The sequence below is a fragment of the Chiloscyllium plagiosum genome, unplaced genomic scaffold (assembly GCF_037043375.1).
Source record: "Chiloscyllium plagiosum isolate Xiang-an unplaced genomic scaffold, Cpla_swu_hap1 HiC_scaffold_23, whole genome shotgun sequence".
Taxonomy (NCBI): domain Eukaryota; kingdom Metazoa; phylum Chordata; class Chondrichthyes; order Orectolobiformes; family Hemiscylliidae; genus Chiloscyllium; species Chiloscyllium plagiosum.
The window spans coordinates 21,175,749-21,198,930 of NW_028270161.1; the positions used below are offsets into that span (position 1 = coordinate 21,175,749).

The 23,182-nt window shown below is 39.4% G+C and overlaps 1 protein-coding gene across 3 annotated transcripts in view; it reads right to left on the reverse strand.

Annotated features, from left to right (window-relative positions):
* The window catches only part of cdhr5-rs (cadherin-related family member 5, related sequence), a 57,470-nt gene continuing 34,288 nt past the window's right edge, over nucleotides 1-23,182 (reverse strand). For 2 of the 3 annotated variants that reach the window (XM_043713941.2, XM_043713943.2), the window contains 9 exons: nucleotides 22,031-22,201; nucleotides 20,916-21,006; nucleotides 20,360-20,466; nucleotides 19,156-19,356; nucleotides 16,496-16,627; nucleotides 15,693-15,771; nucleotides 14,333-14,520; nucleotides 10,343-10,363; nucleotides 1-5,479 (listed from right to left, as the gene is read on the reverse strand). In XM_043713941.2, the coding sequence (XP_043569876.2) occupies nucleotides 3,950-5,479; nucleotides 10,343-10,363; nucleotides 14,333-14,520; nucleotides 15,693-15,771; nucleotides 16,496-16,627; nucleotides 19,156-19,356; nucleotides 20,360-20,466; nucleotides 20,916-21,006; nucleotides 22,031-22,201 (2,520 nt within the window). In that variant the 3' untranslated portion in view covers nucleotides 1-3,949. The remainder of the gene's footprint in view (nucleotides 5,480-10,342; nucleotides 10,364-14,332; nucleotides 14,521-15,692; nucleotides 15,772-16,495; nucleotides 16,628-19,155; nucleotides 19,357-20,359; nucleotides 20,467-20,915; nucleotides 21,007-22,030; nucleotides 22,202-23,182) is intronic. The other variant, XM_043713942.2, reaches the window with a different exon arrangement.

The window sequence follows — 23,182 nt, forward strand, 5'->3', positions numbered from 1 at the left end:
TCTTTTTACAACTGTTATTTATTCAACATTTTTGATTCAGTTGCAAATGACTGAGTCATATTAGACTGATTAAACTTAATTAACTGAAAGGAATTAATGATTTGCTAACATTGTATCTATCCATGATCTACAAATAAAGTTAGGATTTTGCAGAGGGCGCAAGAAGATCAGAAGACCAGGAAAGGCTTCATATTAAAGCTAAGACATTTCTGTTAGTACAATTTGTAACAGAACACACAATATGTTCATAGAGTATTCCTGTTGTATTTGAAATAAATGTACTATTGATGTCTCTTTCATCAGAGGATAAACTAATATCTGAACAATTTCAACCAATTTTATTAATGATATACATTAAGTATTTGTTAATATCAGCTGCAGCAACTTTGAGTTTTAAATCATTGTGGCGAAGAATTTGCTAAGTGTCCGAGGCTATGCATTTTTTTGTAAACAAGCTAATTTAGATACTTTTATGGACAGAGATCTTCCTCCTGTATTGTGAAGTCTCCTTTCATTATTTCTTATGACATTATAAGTATATTTCTCCCACTGAATATATATGGTTCTACATTCCCATCTTTCCCCATTCAAATTAGTAAATCTTGTGAAACAACAACCAGTTTAATCTCAAGTTGAAACACATTAACGTTAAAATCAAAACAAAAACTTGAAATCTTAAAAATGTAAAGTGCTTCAAAATTTAGAGCAAATCGGTAATCATGTGAAAAGGGAGGATAGGTGAACATTTCACCAGGATTTTGTGTCACACCCAAATTGCAAAATGAGGAAACTGGAGGATTTAATTCTGTGCCTTTATGAATGAATATCTTGTAAATTCTAGACAGTGGATCTTGTTCTGATTCTTGCAACTTTCTGCTGATTGTAAAGTTTGATCTGAAAAGAATTTGTGTCATAAATAAGACCCAATTACACTTTTTTTATTTCCTCCGGTCAGTGGTGCTGCTGTACAAAAGAATGGCAACTCTGCAAAGGAGCCCAATAAACTGTCATTGATGGAGTCAACAATGGACTCTGTGGGAACAATTAGTGGCCTGAGGTTCATATTAGGAAGAAAGAAAAACTTGCATTTATATAGTGCCTCTCATAACCTTAAGCTGTCTCCAATTTCTACTCTCAGTTCCTTCAAAATCCTTGGATGCAAATCATCTGATCCAGTGCTCATCAACAGTACCAACAGCTTCTGCTGCTTATCAGTTTTGAATCCTTGTACTGATTTAATTTCCTCCTGTTTCAGCGTGGCCTGGGCAACATCTGCTTCCTTGGGAAATACAGATGCAAAATATTAATTTCATACCTCAGTCATAACTCTGCTTTATTGTGTAAATTCCCTTTCTCATCCCCAATTGGACCCTTTTAGTATTTTCTGTGCCTAAAGACGATACTAGGATTTCTTTTTATGTTAGCTGTCAATCTCTTTACGTAATTCTTCTTTACTTCTCTCATTTGCTTTTTCACTTCCTTTGAATCTTTTGTATTCAGTATCGTTCACAATTTTCTCTACTGACAATTGTCATAAGCACACTTATTCTTCTTTATTATAGTCTTTCACCGAGGGAGCTGTGGCTTTGTTTGATCTACCTTTCCCTAATGAGAGAATATACATTGACTGTGCTTAAATATTTCTTCTTTAGAGGTAGCTTATTGTTCCTCTACAGTTTTCCCACCAATCTCTGGCTCCAGTCTATTCAGCTCAACTCTGTTCTTGCCCCAAAGAAATCATTTCTCTTCCAGTTAATTATTCTTGTTCTGGATTGTTTGTTATCCTTTTCCATTGTCATCCTTAACCTTATTGTCCTTGAAGTGTTTCTCCATTGACATTTGATCTGCTTGGCCCACCTCATTCCCAAGAAAATAGTCTAGCATTGCCCGCTTTATTATTGGACTAAGCATGTACTGCTATCGAACATTTGCTTCATTTAATCCTTTATCACTACCCTAGTATGTATTCAGATAATTAAACTCTCCCAAATACAACTGCCCTATAATGTGTGCATTCTTTCCATTACTTGATGGCCTATAAACCGCACCAAGCAATGTAGTTGCACCCTTTTACACCATAACTCTAGTCAAATTGATTCTGTCTTTGAACCCTGTGAGACATTCTCTTTCTTCAGCACTGCAATCTCTTAACCAATACCATTATCTCTTCTTCCCTTTTTTTCTATTTTTCTTGAGCACTGTGTGTCCAGGAATATTTAACACCTATGCTTCCTAGAACTAAGCCTCTGTTACAGCCACAGCCTAATAATTCCAAATGATAATCTGTACCGTTAACATGCCTATCCTATTTACTTCACTCAATGCATTCACATGCATTTACCGCAAGCCTGATTGAGAATATTTTAATTTGTATTTTATTCTAATTCTAGTGCTACCAGAACAAAAAACCTATCAGTGAGCAAAATAGTGTCGCGGACTCCTGCACTACCTGCCTGGTTCTGTTGGACTGTTTTGTGGTGGCCATCCATTCCTGGACTGCTCTAATGGTAACCATGTTGATTTTTGTAAAAACCCACCTGATTCACTAATGACCTTTAGGTAGAGAATTCACTAGCCTTACCTGGTTTGGTCTACGTGTGACTGCAGACCCACAGAATGTGGTTGACTCTTGACTGTCCTCTGGGCAGTTATGGATGGGTAATAAATGCTGGCGTAGTCAGCAACATCTGCCTCCAATGAATTAATTTATAATATGGCCTGCATGCCATTATCCTGTGGTGTGACCTCCTCTTAAAATGTAGTATCTATGTAGCCCACTGCACTATTGATGCATGATAGTGAATTCAGCTGCTGCTCGAGCTCTGAAACCAGGAGCTTAAACCTCTATGGTAATCTCAAATGGAAACACTTCTGTGCATGTGTTTATTCACAATTCCCAACATAACATAAGATTGAAATTCCATATGGGCAAGATGCTTTCAACCTTGAGTTTACTTTTGGATTTGAGATTAGAGAGAAAAAAGTAGAACTATTCATCTTACTCATCAGTCAGCCTTCTTTTCCTGTGCCTATAAATTAGAAACTTAAGGCTCAGAGTAAAAACCAATTTCAACAGGGTAAAAGTGAAAAATGCTAAGGAACACATCCATTGACTCCTCATCTAACTCTCTAAACTCACAAACACCACAGAACTCTGTTCAAGTTGCACAAATTTCACGGTCGAATATAAATTATCAATCCAACTTCAACAATCAAGATGATTGACACAGTCCAGGAAAAAAAACAACCTATTTTATCAGAACTCCATCACAGTGTGAATGGTTTACTGGACGCAATGCAACATCTCCAAGGCTTCTTTGGCAGAACCTACTACCACTTGGATGAACAGGGTAGCAAATGCATGGCAACAGCACCACATCCAGACTTATTTTCAAGTTACATGTCATGCTGAAATGGAAATAAGTCATTGTTTTTGTAACTGGCTTTTAATTCTAAAATTCCTTGCAAGGTGACATTGTGGGACTACCTTTCCCTGCACAAACTGCAATTCAAGAAGATAGCCACTTTCTCAAGGCCAACCATGGGTGTGCAATAAATGCTGTCCTTACCAGCAGTGACTATTGCCCAGGAATAAATTACAAATTTTCTCTTTCAGAAGGTGACCTAGGTTATATCAGTTCTAATCATATCCCTAGCTTTTATTGAATTTATTTATTTATTTTTTTTATCCTGCAGAAAATCAAACCTTTTCATAATGTAGGTCTTTTAACAGATCTTTTAACAGCACTAAAGCTGCAAGAATACAGGTTAGAGGAAGAAGAGGGTCTTGAAGAAATGGATATTAAATCTGCAATCTGAAAGGTGAAGGCAAGGGATCTTCACACTGCACATGGTTAGGGCTAAACATATTTTGATCAACGTATCAGCAATTTGGGCAGCAGGGCTGGATGGAGGTGTGGACAGTTACAGTTCTTTCATCCTGTGTTTCCTAAAACATCACCATATTTGTGGTGTTTTCCCCTAAAGTTACAGAACTGTCTCCTCTTTCAACAGCTGCTGAGTAATCAGGGTCTGTTGAACCCATTGGAACCACTGAACAATCTCTGACCATATCAGGTTCAGGATGCCTTGTAGCTTCCAGACTTATTTCTTTTGCTGCTGAGTCGATGCTAACTACCTCCGAGAGCTCTAAATCTGTTCCTGCTGCTGACAGGCTTCCTTTGCCTTCCAGTTGACCCTCAGTAGGTGTTTCTCCCTCTGGCCCCTTTATGGTTGATCCCTCTGCTGATGGATCTTCTGCATCCAACTGTGTGATTGACTGTCCCTCAATGGCCAGTCCTTCTGTCATGACTTGCTCTATACCATCTTCTGCCACTGGACACTTTGTGACCACCGCTGAAGTTTCTACAATTTCTTTTATTGTTGCTGTGTCTTCCATTTCCTCAGCTCCTTCCAAGACCTCTATGGTTACTCCTGTCATTGGACAGTAGAAAACAATGTCTTCTGATACTGAATACTCTGTGGCTGCTGGATATTCTGTTGTCATTTTCCTTGTCACTTGCAGCCTTGTAACCCCTAGATCCTCCATTTCCACTGGATTCTCAGTTTCCACATGATGCTGTACTACCACTGGATACTCTGAGGATGCCAGAGACATTGTTGCCACTGTATTTTCTATTTTTACAGGATGGTCTGTAGATGCTGGATACAGTACTTCCACTGGATGCTCCACTGTTACTTCTATCACAGGTTGTGTTTCAACTAGTGGATGCTCTTCTGCTGCTGGCTGCTCTAGAGCTACTAGGTTTTTTGTCCTCACTGTATCTTCTGATATTGCATCTCCTGCCATTATTTCCACTACACTTGCTCTTTTCTTGGAACATATTATGTGCCCTTGTTCCCTTGATGTGGTTGCTGGATGTTCTTGTATTGCTTCAGATACCGATTGCTTTTTTCCTCTTGTGGTCATGAGGTCTGCAAGACCTGTTGAAGATATTAAATATTCTTGTTCTTCTGTCATATATGCTTTAAGGTCTTGCTTTTCTGTTGACACGGAGCTCTTTATTTCTTCTGGCACAGTCTCTGCCTGCCCTGCTGCTTCTTGCAGAGTTTTCTTTATGACTTCCAATGGCTCCTTCTTACTTTCCCATTGTGGCCTTTCCTCCAAGCCAGACTTACCTGGTAATTGAAAGTTTACTCCTATCGGGCAATTGCTATTTACTCTCTGCTCCTCATTGTTACATTCTGTATATTGGTGTCCAGCATCAGTGCTAATTTCCTCTGCCGTTACATCAGCTTTAACACACATAAACTTGCAGGAAGTAAGTTTTCCATTCGTCAAGATGGGTTTGATGGTACACTCTTGTTCTTGAATTGGTGCAGCATCAAGCAGTTCATGTGAAATTTTTGCCTGATTGTAGGTGGCACCACCATTGTTCGACTCCTCATTGCAACTACTGAAGGCTTCATTTATATAGGCTAGATTCCTGCAGGATTGTTCTGGTTTGCTGGTGTTAATCTGAATTATATAGAAAAAATACAAAGAAGAAACGTTAGAAGAAAAGTATATCAGTTGAAAAAGTTTTATTTTTCTGTAGGTTTTTGTGCTTGGGAATTTGTTTTAATTTCATCTACATGCAATTTGTAGTCAGAATAAAGATCCCAAAGCATTCATTTATATAACCTCCATCAGTTTAGAAAGAGCACATGTACGCTGCCATATCTAAACTCCCAGAGCAGATCTAGCAACTGCTAGCTGCCAAGTATAGCATCCCCTACATTTCACTGTAATATTCCTTTACCTTCAAAACAAGAAAAGTGTTATCATCCAAAATACCATTCCCCATGTCCCAACTTTCTTCATATCCTGTACTCCCATCAACTTGCTAGCCAGTTCAGCAAGACCTTGATTTTGATATTTTCATCTGTTTCTAAGTCACTTCATGGACTTGCTCCTTGCATCTGTTCCAGTGCATCATTCTTTATGATATCTGTAGTTGTGCATTCTGGCATCTGGAGTATTTCCTTTTTAATTCGTCTCACCATTGGTGACCATGTTTTCATCAACCTATGCCCTAAGCTCTAGAATCCCTTTCCTCAACCTCTCCAATTCTTTATCTCTTTTTCCTCCATTAAAATGCTCCTTAAAGTCTCTTCTACCAGGGATTTAGTTATCTCCCCATCATGACAATTTATATATTTTGTAAAGAAAGCCAATCTGTCTTTAAAACATACACAAACTAGCATGCTCCCAGAAATCATATGACTACTCTTGGGCATTTTAACTGATTCTGGAACAGCACTGTACTTATGTCAGGGAGAAATCATGAGATTTTTTGAAATCCAATGAATACTTCCAAGGATTAACAGAAACACCTTGACAATGGTTTATCCTTGGAAATATTCATTGGATTTCAAAAAATCTCATGATTTCTTCCTGACATAAGAACAGTTCTGTCCCAGAGGCGTAAATATCACTTCCTTGCTCATCATAACCTGACTATGGGACCATCCAAGCTAATGGTTAAAGTAATCGAATAATTGCTTTGACTAAAAGAGAGTGGAAATAGATTGGCCCAGCCTTAGGGAAGCCAACACCTAATGTAGAAGCATAATTTTCAAGTTTTGGGATAGCAGTTCGATTTTAAGGTGTAAAAGATAGGCTGTAAGCAACTTTTTTTTTGATACGGCCTGAAGCATTCACTTCCTCTTAGCTAAGTGGCAGAGGAAGACAATCCAGCTAAATGACTAAAGAAAACCCGAAAGAACCGCGTAAATGCTGGACATCAGAAACAAAAACAGAAATTCAAAGTTTGTGAGAAGATTTGTAGCTCGGGTGCTCGTTGCTGTGGTTCTGTTCGCCGAGCTGGAAGTTTTTGTTGCAAATGTTTCGTCCCCTGTCTAGGTGACATCCTCAGTGCTTGGGAGCCTCCTGTGAAGCGCTTCTGTGGTGTTTGCTCCGGCATTTATAGTGGCCTGTCCCTGCCGCTTCCGGTTGTCAGTTTCAGCTGTCCCTAGTAGCCACACACGCAGACGACAAGCAACATGAATTTGACTGGGACAACACTACCATTATAGGGCAAGCCAAACAAAGAACAGCCAGGGAATTCCTAGAAGCATGGCACTCATCCACAAACTCCATCAACAAATACATCGACCTGGACCCAATATACCGGCCACTACAGCGGACAGCTGAAACTGACAACCGGAAGCGGCAGGGACAGGCCATTATAAATGCCGGAGGAAACACCACAGAAGCGCTTCACAGGAGGCTCCCAAGCACTGAGGATGTCACCTAGACAGGGGACGAAACGTTTGCAACAAAAACTTCCAGCTTGGCGAACAGAACCACAGCAAAAACAGAAATTGCTGAAGAAACTGATTGAGGCCAGTTTGAAGGAAGGGTCATGAGACCCGTAAGGTTAACTCTGAGTTCTCTCCACAGATGCTGCCAGCCCTGAGCTTTTCCAGCATTTTCTGTTTTTGTTGCAGCTAGACAACTGCTATATTGAACCAGGCCCACAACCTGCTGTGCTTTTCAAGGGAGGCAGTGGCGTAATGGTAATGTCATTGAACTAGTAATCCAGAGACCCAGACTAATGTCCTGGGGTCATATGATTGAATCCCATCATGGAAGATAGCGAAATTTGAATTTAATAAAATCTGCTTTCAATAACTAGTCTAATGGCGACCATGTAAGTACTGTTGATTGTTGTACAAACCCACCTGGTTGACTAATGTCCTTTCGGAAAGGAGATCAACTGTCCTTATCTCATCTGGTCTAAATGGGATTCCAGACCTACAGTAACGTGGTTTACTTAACTTCCCCTGAATTGGCCCGAGCAAGATACTCAGTTGAAGGGCAATCGAAGATGGACAGCAAATGATGGCCTTTCCAGCAATACCCACATCCCACAAAAAAAAGAAAAACAAAGGAGTCTTTGCTCAGTCTGAGACCTTTTCTGCAAAGTCCATCCATGGAGCTAATCTCTAAGTATTCAACAACAGAAGCCATCACAGCTACTGGATTCTGTTTTACAAGTTTTCAACCCCTTCACTTCAGAAAGAGGATCTTCAAACAAATAATGGACCTGCAATGATCTTAGAGACGGATCATACTTACAACTTTATAACTAACTTTTATCCCTGCTCACTTTAAGTCTTCACATCTGTATTTTAGTTAATGACTTTATCACTTTTTACTTAATAATTTGAAGCAATTATGTAATAAACTAACCATTTATCTTGTGCAAAAAGCAGTGATGTTGGTTATTTTAAAATTTGAACACACAAAATAAAAGGGTCTGTAAATGAGCTGTATAAATTTGTAATTCATGAACCACTCAATGAACATACATGGTGTGGTCATAATTGCCATACAATCACCATGTGTACTTAGTGTTAGGTCTTGATTCATAATGCTGCTGTGAAGCGCTTGGGTTGCTTTATTACATTAAGTGCAATATTAGCACAAGTTAGTGTTTTAAATGTTTTCTAATCATCCTATTCAAAAGATATTATCGCAGCCTGCTAGAACAGGTGGAACTTGAACCCAGGCCTCTTGGCTCAGAGGTAGGGAAACTAAAACTGTGTTACAAGACCCCCAAGTTGATGTTTGAGTGTAAATATCTCATTGCACAGAGCCCCATTTGTTCGGACCATAGATCAAACAATCACATGCAACGCATGATTTTCCATTCCATTATTGGAAACATTTGGAGGGTTTTGAAGCAAAAATCTATTAATTTACAAAATTGGACTATTCAAGCTGTTTGCTTTGGCAGAGATCAAATAGCAATCAAATAGGAAGTTGGTCTCGATTCTACTTTCCTGTCAACCTGCAAGAATCTGTCTAATGTAGGCTTAAAAATATTCAATCACCATGCTTCCACTACTTTTGGGGTAGGTGTCTTCCATTAAGTAACATCAGTTTGAGAGAAAAATGATCTCCTCATTTCTATCTTAAATGAGAGGACCCTTATGGTTAAATCAGTTCTAATCTCTCCTATAGATCTCTCCCTTCAGCATCTACTGGTTTTTCACCTTAGGAATGTATATGCAATCATCTAAACTTTAAGACAGGCATATAAAAACTGTCTATTTTCCCTTATAAGAAGCCCTTCATCCTTGGAATCAGTCGAATTAACATTCTTTGCACTCCTTCTAATACTCCTTCTAATAAAAGATTCCTGAAGAAGGGCTTATGCCTGAAACGTCGATTCTTCTGCTCCTCGGATGCTGCCTGGCCTGCTGTGTTTTCCCAGCACCACATTTTTCAACTCTGGTACTCCAGCATCTGCAGTCCTCACCTACTCCTTCTAATACGCTCATTTTCTTTCTTAAATATGGGGACCAAAACAGTGCAAGACACTTCAGATGTAGTCACCAAAGACTTACATAGTTCGAGCAAAACTTACTATTTTATATTGAATTCCCCTTGCAATTAACAACAACATTCAATTTATCATCTTAATCACTTGCTGCACCTTCATACTACTTACAATATGTGCACTAGGACACCCCTGATCCTGCTGTTGAGCAGAGTTTTGCAATCTCAGACTACTTCAAATAATGTGGTTAGCAATGTAGACAAGTTCACATTTTCCCTCATTTTACTCCATCTGTTAATTTCTTTTTTGTTCATTTACACAAAGGGATTTAGATAGGTTATGTCCTCTTCACAACGTACCTTTTTTTTCGTTGTGTTGTCACCAACACACATTCAATCTCTTCATCCAAATCAATGATATAGATTGTAAATAATTGAGGGCACAGGGAATATTTTAATCCATAAATGAGAAAATTGTGGAATAGTAGTCTTGGGAAGTGGTATCAGTTTGATATACAATTAAATGGACAGAGCAAGACAAAGGAATAAATGGACTTTTCACACTCCAGATCAGAAAAGATCATTCTGATCCTTCAGACTAACCCTAGTGTCATAAATAGTACATAATTTTCCATTGAATTTCTCATCAAATATCTGTGCAATTCCCCTTAAAATTATTGATGTGATTGGACTCAGCCACTTCTATTTGTAGTCCTTTCCAAACTTTCAACACCTTGCAATGTTGTCTTTTTCTCTTAATTAGGTTCAATTTTTCACAGAAATCAATTCAAGAATTCTTTACAATATAAATGGATTTGATTCCGAGTTGTGTTCTATTGTGTCTAACCATTGACTCAACTGAGAAATGAACAGTTGAAATCCAACAAACTCAGTGGAGCCTGAATTTCAGGGCAGGTTTCACTTCCAAACTCATAGCTCCACTAGATTTGGTGAGTTTAGGCACACAGCCACCCAACTTATTGGTTCGTCTTTTTTAAATTTGAACTCACTGAAAGACCGAAACAAGAATGCACAACAATCCCACACACTCACCAGCTGGAACCACTTTAACCTCTGAGAAAAGCAGGTGGTGAATAAAAAGAAAATGAGGCAAGGAGAGAGAGAAAATGAGTCAGTTTGTTTTTTCCTCAGAGACAGTTCAGCACTTTAAATACATTTTAGACATGTAGACAACAAATGTGTTTTTTTCCAACTCCTCTCGAACAAGTTAGAATAAGTGACCTGTCTCCTTTACAGACCTAGCCTTAAGGTTACCATACTCCACAAAGGTCTGTTCTGCACATTGCCAGCACAGAGTTGGTGCCAAAGGAAGTATAATTCACCAATTTTCAATTCAAATTGGTGTTCAGTGGTTGCATTTGTCTATATTTACTATGTGGGCCCATCTAGTGTTGGTTAACTTGAAAGGTTTATGTTACATTGTTGGATGCTGCGTTAATAATTTCCTTCGCAAGAGAAAAGATTTTCAACTCCTAGGGAAGCTATAGGCCAATATTATCCATTTTATATCAGTTACATGTTCTTGTGGGTTAGTGATGTTCATCTGCCCTTCCTTACCTATTATGAATTGATAATTTTATACTCTGTTCCTATGCAATGAAGAGACACTCACAACTGTAAATCATTCTCATTCAACTCTACAAGTGTTTTTTAAATTGCTGTTTCCAAATAAGTCAGACTTAGAGTCATAGAGATGTACAGCATGGAAACAGACCCTTCGGTCCAACCCGTCCATGCCGACCAGATATCCCAACCCAATCTAGTCCCATCTGCCAGCACCCAGCCCATATCCCTCCAAACCCTTCCTATTCATATACCCATGCAAATGCCTCTTAAATGTTGCAATTGTACCAGCCTCCACCACATCCTGTGGCAGCTCATTCCATACACAAACCACCCTCTGCGTGAAAAAGTTGCCCCTTAAGTCTCTTTTATATCTTTCCCCTCTCACCCTAAACCTATGCCCTCTAGTTCTGAACTCCCCTATCCAAGGGAAAAGACTTCGTCTACTTATCCTATCCGTGCTCCTCATAATTTTGTAAATCTCTATAAGGTTATTCAAGTTCCCTCACATACTGGGATTTTAAATAAGAAAAGTCACAATACAACAGGAAGTAAGACTAAAAGAAAATTACAAAAATCCATAGAACTACTTTTTTTAAGAAAACTTGACCTAGAAATTCAGTGGGACCATGACAATTTGGACAAATGAGGATCCTATATCAAGGCAGGATAGGAGGGTAGGTCTGGGGGAGGTTGCTCTTCAGAAGGTCAGTATGGATTTGATGGGCTGAATGGCCTCCTTCCACCCCAAACAGATTCTATGATATTGGCAAAGGTATAAAATGCCAGGCTCATGTCTGAAGTGGGTGTTAGGTGCTTGGCATATGTAAATAAGCCATTGTCTATTTATCAAAAGATACATTCAAGTAGTCCTTTAGTAATACAGAACTTGAGTATTGATAAAAAAAGATACTCAAAGCCTTTAGTCTTGCATTCAAGAAAATACCTAAGTAAAGGGAAAACATTATTTATACTATATGAGAGGAGAATGCTGTTGCTTTGCAAATAAAGTCTAATTGGTAGAGCTGTTGCAATGGATAATACGCCGCTCAATGATGCCTGCCAATTAACTGCTAAGCTTTCTTCAGATTTTAAACCAGGAAGATGACATTGATTGGTCAAGTCTTTGCCTTTCGAAATGAACCTGGCATTGACAGTCACCTATTTTGCTGAGTTAATACACTGTGGTGTGAGTGCACGTTCTTTCTGTTTGCAATGAACACGGTCCTGTGTATCTTTTAGTACAATTAGGTGTGCCTCACTTGATGAGTTTGACTGACAACCCTAAATTAGCTAACAAACAGCAAATCGCTTCAAAGTTTTGCAACAAACAAGGTACCAACTCAACCTGCTTGTAAAAGGTACAATCGAGTGTCCGAAATTAGATATGATTCAGCTATTGGAGAATGTTTGATAAATAATCCTGAGTCTGTGAAGAGCTATACTGACAGCTTAGGTTTGTCAAAATTTGTGTTGTCTGAAAATTTAGGTTGTCACTCATGGACTTACATTGCTGATTTGTATACATATCTATGCTACTAACAGAATAAAATCATAAGATGGCTAGCACTCAGAAGAAGGCCATTCAACCTATCCATGCTATGTTGGCTCTTTCCATGAATAACTCGGACGTCCCATTCCTCTGCCCTTTCCCCATGACCCTGCAAATATTCTCTCTTCAGGTGCTCATCCAATTTCCATCTAAACACCTCAACTCAATCTGGCTCCACTGCACTTTAGGCAGTGTATTCCAATCCTAATTATCTATGCTGTTAAAAAAATATGGTTTCTCAAATCACCTTTTTCTTTTGCCAATGACCTTAAATCAAGATCCTCTAGTTTTTGGCCCCTGGATCAAGAGGAACAGTTTCTTTCTAGCTACTCTGCCTAGATCTTTTGGGTGTTTGAATAACTTCATCATATGCCTCAACCTTCCCTTCCCTTAAGAGAATAACCTTAGTTTCTTCAATCAATGCACTTAACTGGAGTCTCTTATGGCTGGATCCATTCTCATAAATATTTTCTACTTTCTGCACCCTCTCTAAACTCTTTCCTAAAGTACTGTACCCAAAATTGGACACAACACTCCAGTTCAATCTGAACAAATTTCTTATGACTCCCCTCAGATACGCCTCCTAGAAGCGCAATCCAATCTAACCATTCTCTGGATAAACAAATTTCTTCCTGATTCCATTCTAGATTTATTGATAACTATACTATACTTTGGTCTGTAGTTCTGATCTCCTTCACAAGAAAAAGTTTATTGAAAAATGATACAAAGCTGCAAAGAATGTATGCAAAGAAGACTGTACATAGGGATGTAAATTGGGTAAGTGATTGGACAACAAAGATGCTAACTCGAGCATAATGCAATAAGTGAAATTTTGCATACATTCAGAGGTGAGATTCAGAGGGATTTGGTTACTCATGTACACAAATCTTAAAAAGTTAACCTGCAAATACAACAAGTAATTTTAAGAGCAAACAATGCGGGAGTTTTTAATTGCAAGGGGTTTGTAGTATAGCGCAAGGAAATGTTGCTGCTATGGTATATGGCTTTTTTGCGACCACACCTGGAGTCCTGTGTTCAGTTTGTTGTCTGCTTATGAAAGGAATCTCCAGACATTAGAGGGGATAGCAAATGTTCACCAAACCCATTCTCCCTGGTACAAGAGGTTTGCTCAAGGCTGAGATATTGAGTTGACTGGAGAACTCGACCTCCCTCCATTTTACACTTTACAGGCCCATAAAAGGTCAGCATTATTCATTAGATAGGACTTTGCCTATAATTGCCTGCACTTGTTCTGATCGCCGGAGTGGCTTGAAAAAGAATTTTAAGGAGTATTGTTTCCTTCCTGGAGCTTGATTTTTATTTTGTTTTTGCCTCAGGCATCAAGGAAGGGGAAGGGGGTTAGGAGCGGCACAGTAGCTCAGTGGTTAGCACTGCTGTCTCACGGTTCCTAGGTGCCTAGGAACCTAGGTTCAATTCCAGCTTCAGGTAACTATCTGTGTGGAGTTGCACATTCTCCTTGCATTCATATGGGTTTCCTCCCATAGTTCAAAAATGTGCAAGTTAGGCGACTGGTCATGCTAAATTGCCCAATGTCCAGGGATGTGTAGGTCAGGTGGATTAGCCAGGGGAAATACAGGATTAGAGGGATAGGTTGGTGGGTGAGTCAGGGTGGGATGCTCTTCAGAGAGTCATTGTGGACCTGTTGGGCTGAATGGCCTGTTTCCATACTATAGGGATTCTATATAAGAGTCTGGTCATTTTCTGATTCATACAGTGCAGGACAGGCTTGATGACATTTTAGTTTGCTTGTAATAATATTTCTTCATTTATATATTTACTTTGCCTTAGTTTTCTCATTTTAAGAACATAATAAATTACAGCACCAAATGCCTTGTTTAGATATATCTTTTTACATACACAGAGAGGGTGAGACCACAGTATCTTACCACATTGGTATTTCGTTCTACTGCAACTGTGCTCGTTTGTCTATGTTGCTTCTGTCGACGCCTTAAGTTATATACAAGTAAGATAAATGCAACAATAAGGAGGAGGAGTAATATGGCAATGATTCCTCCCAATAATCCCATTTCTTTAGAGCTGTGCATCCTGCTTTCTTTGGGAAGTCCGGATGGAACTACAAAATAACAGGAGAAACATGTCATTGCATTACATAAGTTGATGAAGGATGAATTTAGCGGTCTGATAGCAATGGACCTTCCGGGGGAAATATCCATTTTTTTTATTTCTGTGCAAGATTTAGTTAACTTTCATACAGTCCTCACTATCATTAGAGTACACTTATGATTCAGTCCAATTTTAAGCTCAGCCACCACACTGTGAAACAGACACTTTTGTAATTGGAGGATGAAAAATCAGTAACTGCTGGTCCACAGTTCTCAGTTTTCCAAAGAAGATTTAGTGTATAAATATAAATATTGAGGGCTACTCCTTTAGAGAGAGATAATTGGTGCTGAGTTTAACTGGAGTCTCACCACACTTCAAGTGAGGGGTGAGGTTAAGAAGGCGAGACTTCATAGTAATTTCAGCCAAAGCATGAATTTAACCTGCACTGTTAGCATCATTGTGTATCACAAACCAGTTATGCAGCCAACTGAGCTAACACACTGCAGGATTTGCTGTCGGTCAGATTAGAGAACTCTGATCTGATGTTAAATAACCAAAGTCTCTGATGGCCTTTGGCCTTCCGTTACCAGTGTGGGGGCTCAGGCCTGGCACAAACCATGCTGCAGGACTTCCCATGAGATGTGGATAGTAATGGCTGGGTACTCCTAGCAAATGAATTGTTGCAAGTCAGCTTTAAATCCAAGCATTTCTTTCAAGTTATGAGCATGGCCTAAAAGTTGATATCTACCAGGCTGTCATTTGCAAGGTGCACTGCATTAACTCATAAAGGTGTTTTTTTGACAGCACCTTCCAAACACATTGCCTCTACCAGCTGGAAGGACAAAGGCAGCACACGCATGGGAACACTATTACCTGCAAGAGACATTACCGAGGTCCATCTAGTTTGCCTTCTACCATCCTGCTAGTCACATGGGAAAACAAAATTTGAGTTGTTGATTAATCACATAAAAATGAACTTATATACCAAAGTGTGTAGCTGACCTAGATATGAGATGAGGAATGCTTCAGTAATTGAGAGCTTTGAGCACCATAGTTCCAGAGTTGCCTGTTTCTCCCAAGCTTGGCACACTCACTGCACTTAATTTTTTGGGATGATTACCAGGTAATGCTATTTTGGTGTGATCATGGAGGAGAGATTGATAGTTTTGTTGAATGGCTTACCTGGCTGACGTGAGTGCAGAACCTCAACATTGACCTTGGTGCTGACCATGTCGCCCGATTCATTATCTGTTCCAACAATCTGTGCACATAGGTCAAATTTTAGTTTCTCTTTTGGAATGAAATATGAAAAGCATTTGATAACATATATTGTGAAAATTCATTCTGCTGATAGTGAATCAGTGATATAATAACTCAGGACAGTACTTGAGGCATAAAGAGGGAACAAAGAAGGAATATTCCACACAAAGACCTGTTGGCACATAGGACCATTCTGTAAAAGCTGATGATAGTGCCAAGTCAGTCAGAGTAATGATGGTAATTAGAGAGATTCTTAGAAGAAAATGTTAAACTAGCAACAGAATGGTTAGCCTTCTTCTTGAATCGCAAGTAAAAATTTGAAAGTGGATTGCTAGGCTTCTTCAGAGAGTGATTTAAAGTCAACATAGTAACATATGGGCAAGGCAATAAACAGATGGCAGGTTAGCTTCTCTGAAGGGCATCAGGGAACTATCTGTGCTTTTATGACAAATTCAATAGTTACATGGAAATGGAAGCTTGCTGAGCATTGGGAGGCTCTGCTAGAGAGCCAACGAGAGATCTACATTACCCCTTTACAGGAAGGCCTACCCAGTCACACCAATCATGAGTGGTGAGGTTATTGGTGATCAAGGCACTGGAATCCTACTGAGAGCTGGTGGCCAATCAGAGGCAGGCAGGTCTTGTGCTACGGAATGGACAAAATCTTATTTTTTCCGAAATATTGCTACCCCATCTTTGAATATTCTGCCAGTCTCTACCCTTACCTGCAGCATGTACTTTTCATGTGCATGCAATCGATTAGTTCGAGCAAGTAGAAGCCCTTCCTGAGTGACCTGGTATAGCTGTGTGTGGTTGGACTGATTTGTCAGGGTGTAGGTAAGTTTCGGGTTTCTGCCCTAGGGTAACACAATGGGACAAAGTCAGGTGGAGGCATTTATATTAATCTTGTGCATTTGATCTTTTCCACTGCTGCCTTTATACACTTTTCAGTTATATTCCATTATAACATAAGAACAAGCAGCAGGAGTAGGCAATTCAGCTTCTTAAGCCTGCTCTGCTATTTAACATAACAATGGCCAATCTCATCTTGGCCTTAACTCTACTTTCCTGCCCGCTCTCCATAACCCTACAGTCTAAGCGTTAAAAATCTGCCCATCTATCTCCTCACGAAATGTACTCAATGAGCCAGCATCCACCACACTGTGTGGTAGTGAATTTCATAGATTCACAACCTATTGACAAAAGTTATTTGTCTCCATTTCTGTTTTGCATTTGCCCCTGCTTACCCTAAAACCACAACCTCCTGTTCTAGATTGCCCCACAAGAGAAACATAATTTCTATCTATATACTATCAAGCCCTTTTAGATAATAAAGTACGTGCCTTAATTTGATTTCCTCTGATTCTTCTAAACTCCAGACAGTATCGGCCTAAACTGCTCAATCTCAAAACAAACCTCTCATCTATGGAATCAACCAAGTGAACCTCCTCTGAACTCCAATACAACTAGACCCTGGAGTGTTTGGAATGAGGTTAGCCTGGTATAACTCATGAAATATGAATTCCCTGCATATGAGGGCTGGTAACCTGGTCCAATCAGAGAGTCCTGGCTGACAGATATAAATACGAGTATCAGGGGTTCTGTTCACTCTAGGAGCTAGCTCTGAACTAGCTGGGTCAGTGTCATGTATAGTGCATATATAAATAAAGGTTGACTTGCTGACAGGATAACGGCCTTCTTGGAGTTATTTCACATCCCTCCTTAAGTAAGGGGACCAAAATTGTGTACAATATTCCAGATGCAGTCTCACTATTGCCTTGTACAGTTGCAATACAATTACCAAGCTCATTTAACCGAAAGGGAATATATCCTGATCTGTGAACTTCTTTGATCACTTGATGAGATTAAAGGTCTTCAGTAAATTATGTTGACTTTGGAACAAGTTATAAGCACATATGAATTAGAAGCAGGTATAGGACATTCAGCTCCTTGATCCTGTTCAGCCACCTGGCAAGATCATGATTGATCTGATTGTCATCTCAAATCTACTTTCCTGTCTATAACATTTGGACTTCCTCACGAATTAAGGATCTGTCTAACTCGACCTTAAAAATATTCAATGTCTCTTCTTCAATTGGTCTGTGCGGAAGCAAATTCACAAAGTACAACCCAATGAGAGAAATTAATTCTTGTCCATACCTTATATAGGATACCCATTAAAATTTATATGGTGTTCCCTTACCCTTGTCCCTCCCATTCAGGAAAATGTCCTCTCAACCTCCACCCTGTCAAGTCTCCTTGGGGGCCTAATATCAATAAGATCAGGGTAATAGGTCCATGGTGGAGTAAAATATCTATCTGCTTCCACTTTTAAAATGGATTATTTTTCAATTGTTTTCTCAGGAAGCTAATGATATAAAACTCCACTTTCCTTCTTTTGAAGGTTGTTAAATTTGCCTATCACCTACCAATGATTTCCTTTATCAAACCTCTTAGATCTCCTTAAGCTTCTTGATTCTAAAGAAAAGAGCCCCAGAAACTCTAGTCTCCCATCATATCTGAAGCCTCTCATCTTTGGTCTAATCTTTCAACTGAAAGAAATAAAATATTTTTGTAATAATCAGAGCTAATAGTCTATCTGTATTTGCTCTCTTCCTCTCCTTCAAAAGGCATCCTTGATAATTTGAGAATCACTGAATCATAGCTTACGCTGTGATATTGGTAGGGGACAGGGTGAGGAGGTAGGCCTAAATCTACCTCAGCTACAGTGGGAATCTAACCCCACAAAATTGGTGTTATTCTGAACTACATGCGAGTTTTTTAGTCAGCTGAGTAAAATCTCATATCTCCATCTCACTCCCTCCCATCCTTTTATTGTTTAAAACACAACTGGATCAGAGAACCCAAACATCTGAACTCAAAAGAACATAAGTTAAATGTATAAGTCCTGGTATCGTTCTGGTATTTCTGCTCTATACCTCTATCCATTCCCCTTAAATATAATATATTTTTCTTGAGGTGTGAAGCCCAAAAACTGAACATCATATTTCATAACAAGGATAAAGCTTGTAGGGTTATGGAGGAGGGAGGATGTGACTAAGTGGGTAGCTCTTTCAAAGAGCTACTACAGGCATGAAGGGTCAAATAGTCTCTTCATACGAATCCATTAGAGATGAGGCCTGATCCAGTCTCTGTACAACTGAAGCATTCATGTCCTCACTTTGATATTTCAGCTTCCTTGAGATAAATGTCAGGAAAAAAACTGAGACAACTCTTCTCCTGTCTTCAAATAGTGTGTCAGATTGTTTATATCCACCCTAGCAAGTAGAGAGCACTGTAGTTTAATTTCTCTTCATTATCCCCAGCAATGGAAAGATAAGGGGATGAGGGAGGGCATATGAAAAATAAACATGATTTAACTCACGTTTTTGAAATCTTGGTCCACTGCTTTCACTAATAAGGGTTTATTTCCATAAGTCACTACCAGGGCAAAGGGGTTGAGTTGCTCCTGAACAAATCCTTTATACTCGATCTTGTTAAACCGTGGCCGATGACGATTCTGGACCAAGACACGAATCAACACCTTGGTCACTGTGTATTTACTAGAGTCATCCACTTGGGAGGCCTGGAGAAAAGAACATCAGAGTAACCCAGCTGTGCTCACCCCAGTGTCATAAAGACACTGTCCTTTTTAATTGCTGCTCACTCCTGGAATGAAAGTCAGTCCCAAAAGAAGTAATAGCATGGTAAGGGACAGCTAAACAACTTAATGGGCTGAAATACCCACCCTTGAGAATTGCTGGACAATCTGATCGGCATGAGGGAAGGAGATGGACTGGGCACTTAACATATTTATGTGCCCCTGCACCCATCCAAATTGATGTCCACCTTATGTCTCCCTATGTCTACTCTATCAAACCACTTTGCAACTGTTATTACCTCTATCAGGTGGATAGGCTTCTCTTTTCTAGAGAAAGCAATCCCAGCCTGCTCATGCTATCTTAACAATTATACGCACGCAATTCTGGTATGATCCATGTAAATCACTTCATAATTTGGAGACAAAAACTGTATGCAGCACTTTAACTATGATCAAATCAAGATTCAGTGTAGGTTTAACATAGTTTATTTGCTTTTCAAAGTGAGAAATCTTAGCCAAGTAATGGCAGGGTGCTCAGGCAAGGTTCCTGTTTGTGATTCTGCCCAGTGACTTCTGAGAGTCAATTGTGAATTTCATGTTTGACCAGCCTTGATTGTAGTATAGAATTATGGTGCAATATCTGTCAATGATCATTGCCTAAACTCACACGTGAAGAAGGGTTGGTTGATTAATGTAAAAAAGAGCCTACATTGTCAACGGAGCCAAATCTAGCAAAGCCCTCGGGACAAGCGGGACTGTGCAGGACGGAGGAATGGAAAGGGGTTATTAATCTATCCAGCATCATTACCCACTACTTCGATCCATTCCTAACTGTACAACTGAAGGAGGGAAAGCTACGTCTGAGTTATTCATCAGCAGATAGTATCCAGTATATCACTTTTGGGTGGTTGCAGATTGGCCAGTTCAATCATTGTCACACTGGTTTTTTTTTTAAATTGTGAATCATGGCTGACTCTATTTTCTTTACCATGACTGTAAGAGAGAATGATGGATTTTGTATGTAGCTCCGGACTGGCCACCTCATCATTAGCGCTCCAGTAATATTGTTGATTTCAAATCTGCCATTATCACCACCTGCAGATGAGATAACAGTGAGACAACAGTGCCATTCTCCTGTTGATCCCAATCCCAAGTCTCCTGTTAATCTTCACTCAAACTCCCAGTGATGGCACACTGGAGCTATCCCACAAACCCCTGTCTAATTCTCCTACTAATCCCATACCAGATCCCCCTGCTAATGACCCAACCCCAGCTCTCTCTTTTCCCTCCCAATTCCACTGACTCCTGCCCCCACCCCTCCAGCTCTCTCTGACACTGACAGCTCTCTCCCAGATTACTGCATTCTCTATTACATCCCTACTCTCAGTATAAGTCTTTCAGTTATAATACCCTCTCTTATCTACCCCACCCTCAGTGCTACCAAATGGTGGGATTTTTATTAGCTGTTTTACTTCAAGCTACGTGAATTTTTTCTTAAAGAACAAGCAACTTGAATTGATTTGTTTATCTTTTAGAGTTCAGACCTTCAAGGATTGAGTATATAACTGGTGTCTGAAGTCCTATGTCTCCATCCTCTGCTAATACGGAGCCCGGAGAGAGCTGGAGAGCGTGAAACTGTAATAGAAAAGAAACTGAAATGAGCAAAATTTGAGAATTTTGAATGTTTCAATAAGGTCACCGTTCATTCTTATAAACTGTAATGAATAAGGGCCTAACCTGTTTAGCCACTTTTGGTAAGTCAACCCCTTCATCCCAGGCATCATCCAACGGAATTTCTATTGAACCTCCTCCATCCTTCCCTATTGTAAACAGAACACTGGGACCAGCCTCACCAACACTGTTCAGTTGTAGCAAGATTTCCCTATTTTTAAACCCCAACCCTTGCAATAAAGCCCAAAATTTGATTTACTACTTGCTGTACCTGCTTGCTAATCTTTTGTGTTTCATATTTAAGAATACCCAGATCCCTCTACGCTGAACCTTTTTGCAGTCTCTCTGTATTTGAATAACAACTTGCATTTTGATTCCTCTTGCCACAGCATGTGAGTTCACTCTTTCATAGAATTCCTACAGTGTGGAAACGGGCCATTCAGCCCAACAAGACCACACCAATCCTCTGAAGAGTATCCCACATAAACCCATTCCTCTACCCTTATACTCTATATTTACCCCTGACTAATGCACCTAACCTACACATCCCTGAACACTATGGGCAATTTAGCATGGCCGATTCACCTGACCTGCACATCTTTCCTACATTAAACTCGATCTGCCAAGCTTTTGCCCATTCATTCAACATATTTACATTCCTTTGCATATTGCTTACATCATCTTCACAACAGGTCCTCTCTCCTATTTTTCTATAATCTACAATTTTGGATACATTACACTCTGCTACCTCCTTCAAGTTATTAATCTTGTTAGTAAATAACTGTGGCTCTAAGCACTGATCCATGTGGCACTTCATTAGTTATAAGTTTCCAACTTGAACAAGACCTACTAATCTTGGCTGTTTGTCTTCTGTGTGTTAACTAATCCTCAGTCCATGTTAATATGTCACCCCAGTATTATGAACTCCTATTCTGTGCAATATACCACACATTATTGAATGCTTTCTTGAAAAATGACTGCCTCTTACCGGTAGCTTTGCCTCTGTGACATTTCCTGTGTAGATTGGGTTGACACAAATCCTGGATGCTCCATGCGACAGGAAATTGCAGGGAAGGAATCTTGGGTACTGGTCATCCCCATCTAACACGTTGATGTTAATTTTCGCTGTTGTGTTGTATCTCTCTTTGGTATTCACTTCCTATGAATAGGCACTGTTAGATTGGTGCAGGAAATGCTGAAGTACTGAGATTAACTTGGTTAATAAGGGAAGGACATGGTGGAAAGTCATAACAACAATGTAACCTGGACATTAAAAAGGGATCTGAAATTTCCTCACAACAGTTCCTGTTCCTTTACTGTATATCTGGTGAAATTATGGTTGTGAAGCTGGAAATATTCCAAGAATATTCCAAGCAATTTATAATTAATGATGAAATTAAAAACTCTAATGATAACCTGAATGATCTCTCCCCCCTTCCAATTCTCAACTGTTCCTCTTCAGTTTTCTGTTTTTGTTTTCTCTCTTTCTCTCCTCATTCCTTGCTCATTTTTCTTTCTTTCACTCTCTTACATTCTTGTCATTGTCTTTTTTTTAAAAACAGTACTGCTGTCATGGATTCCTTCAATTTTTTGCATCCATCATATCCAAGGTCAAGTATTCATTCCACTTGCATTCTTATTGTGTTGAAATTTAGATTCCTATATCACCTCCTAATGCAAAGCATTCTTGGTCTACTCCTACTGTAGATTTCCTTCATTCATTCCTTCTTGTATTAACAGGACTTTCGATTTTTTGATTTATCATGCTACTTTCCTGTCCTTTACAAAGAGGCTGGTATTTGAATGGCCTTAGTCTATCGTTCAGACCAAAAGCTAGTTTACATAAAATCTTAGCTTTTAATCCGCCTCAAATCAGCTGCTCCCTCATAAACCATCCAGAGTGGGGAAAAGTCTCAAATCACTTTCTAAGGGACCCATTTCATAAGAAATATCACCCCTCATAATCTCCGTATCATTGTGGATATCACTGCTATTATCTTACTGTCACTGCAAATACCATCTCTTCTGTCTCAGAAGTAACAGGGATATTACTCACAATATTTAAATAGCCCTGCAGATACCATCCTCACAATTTCAATATTACAGCAGATACCAAATATGATATCTCATACTCAATGTC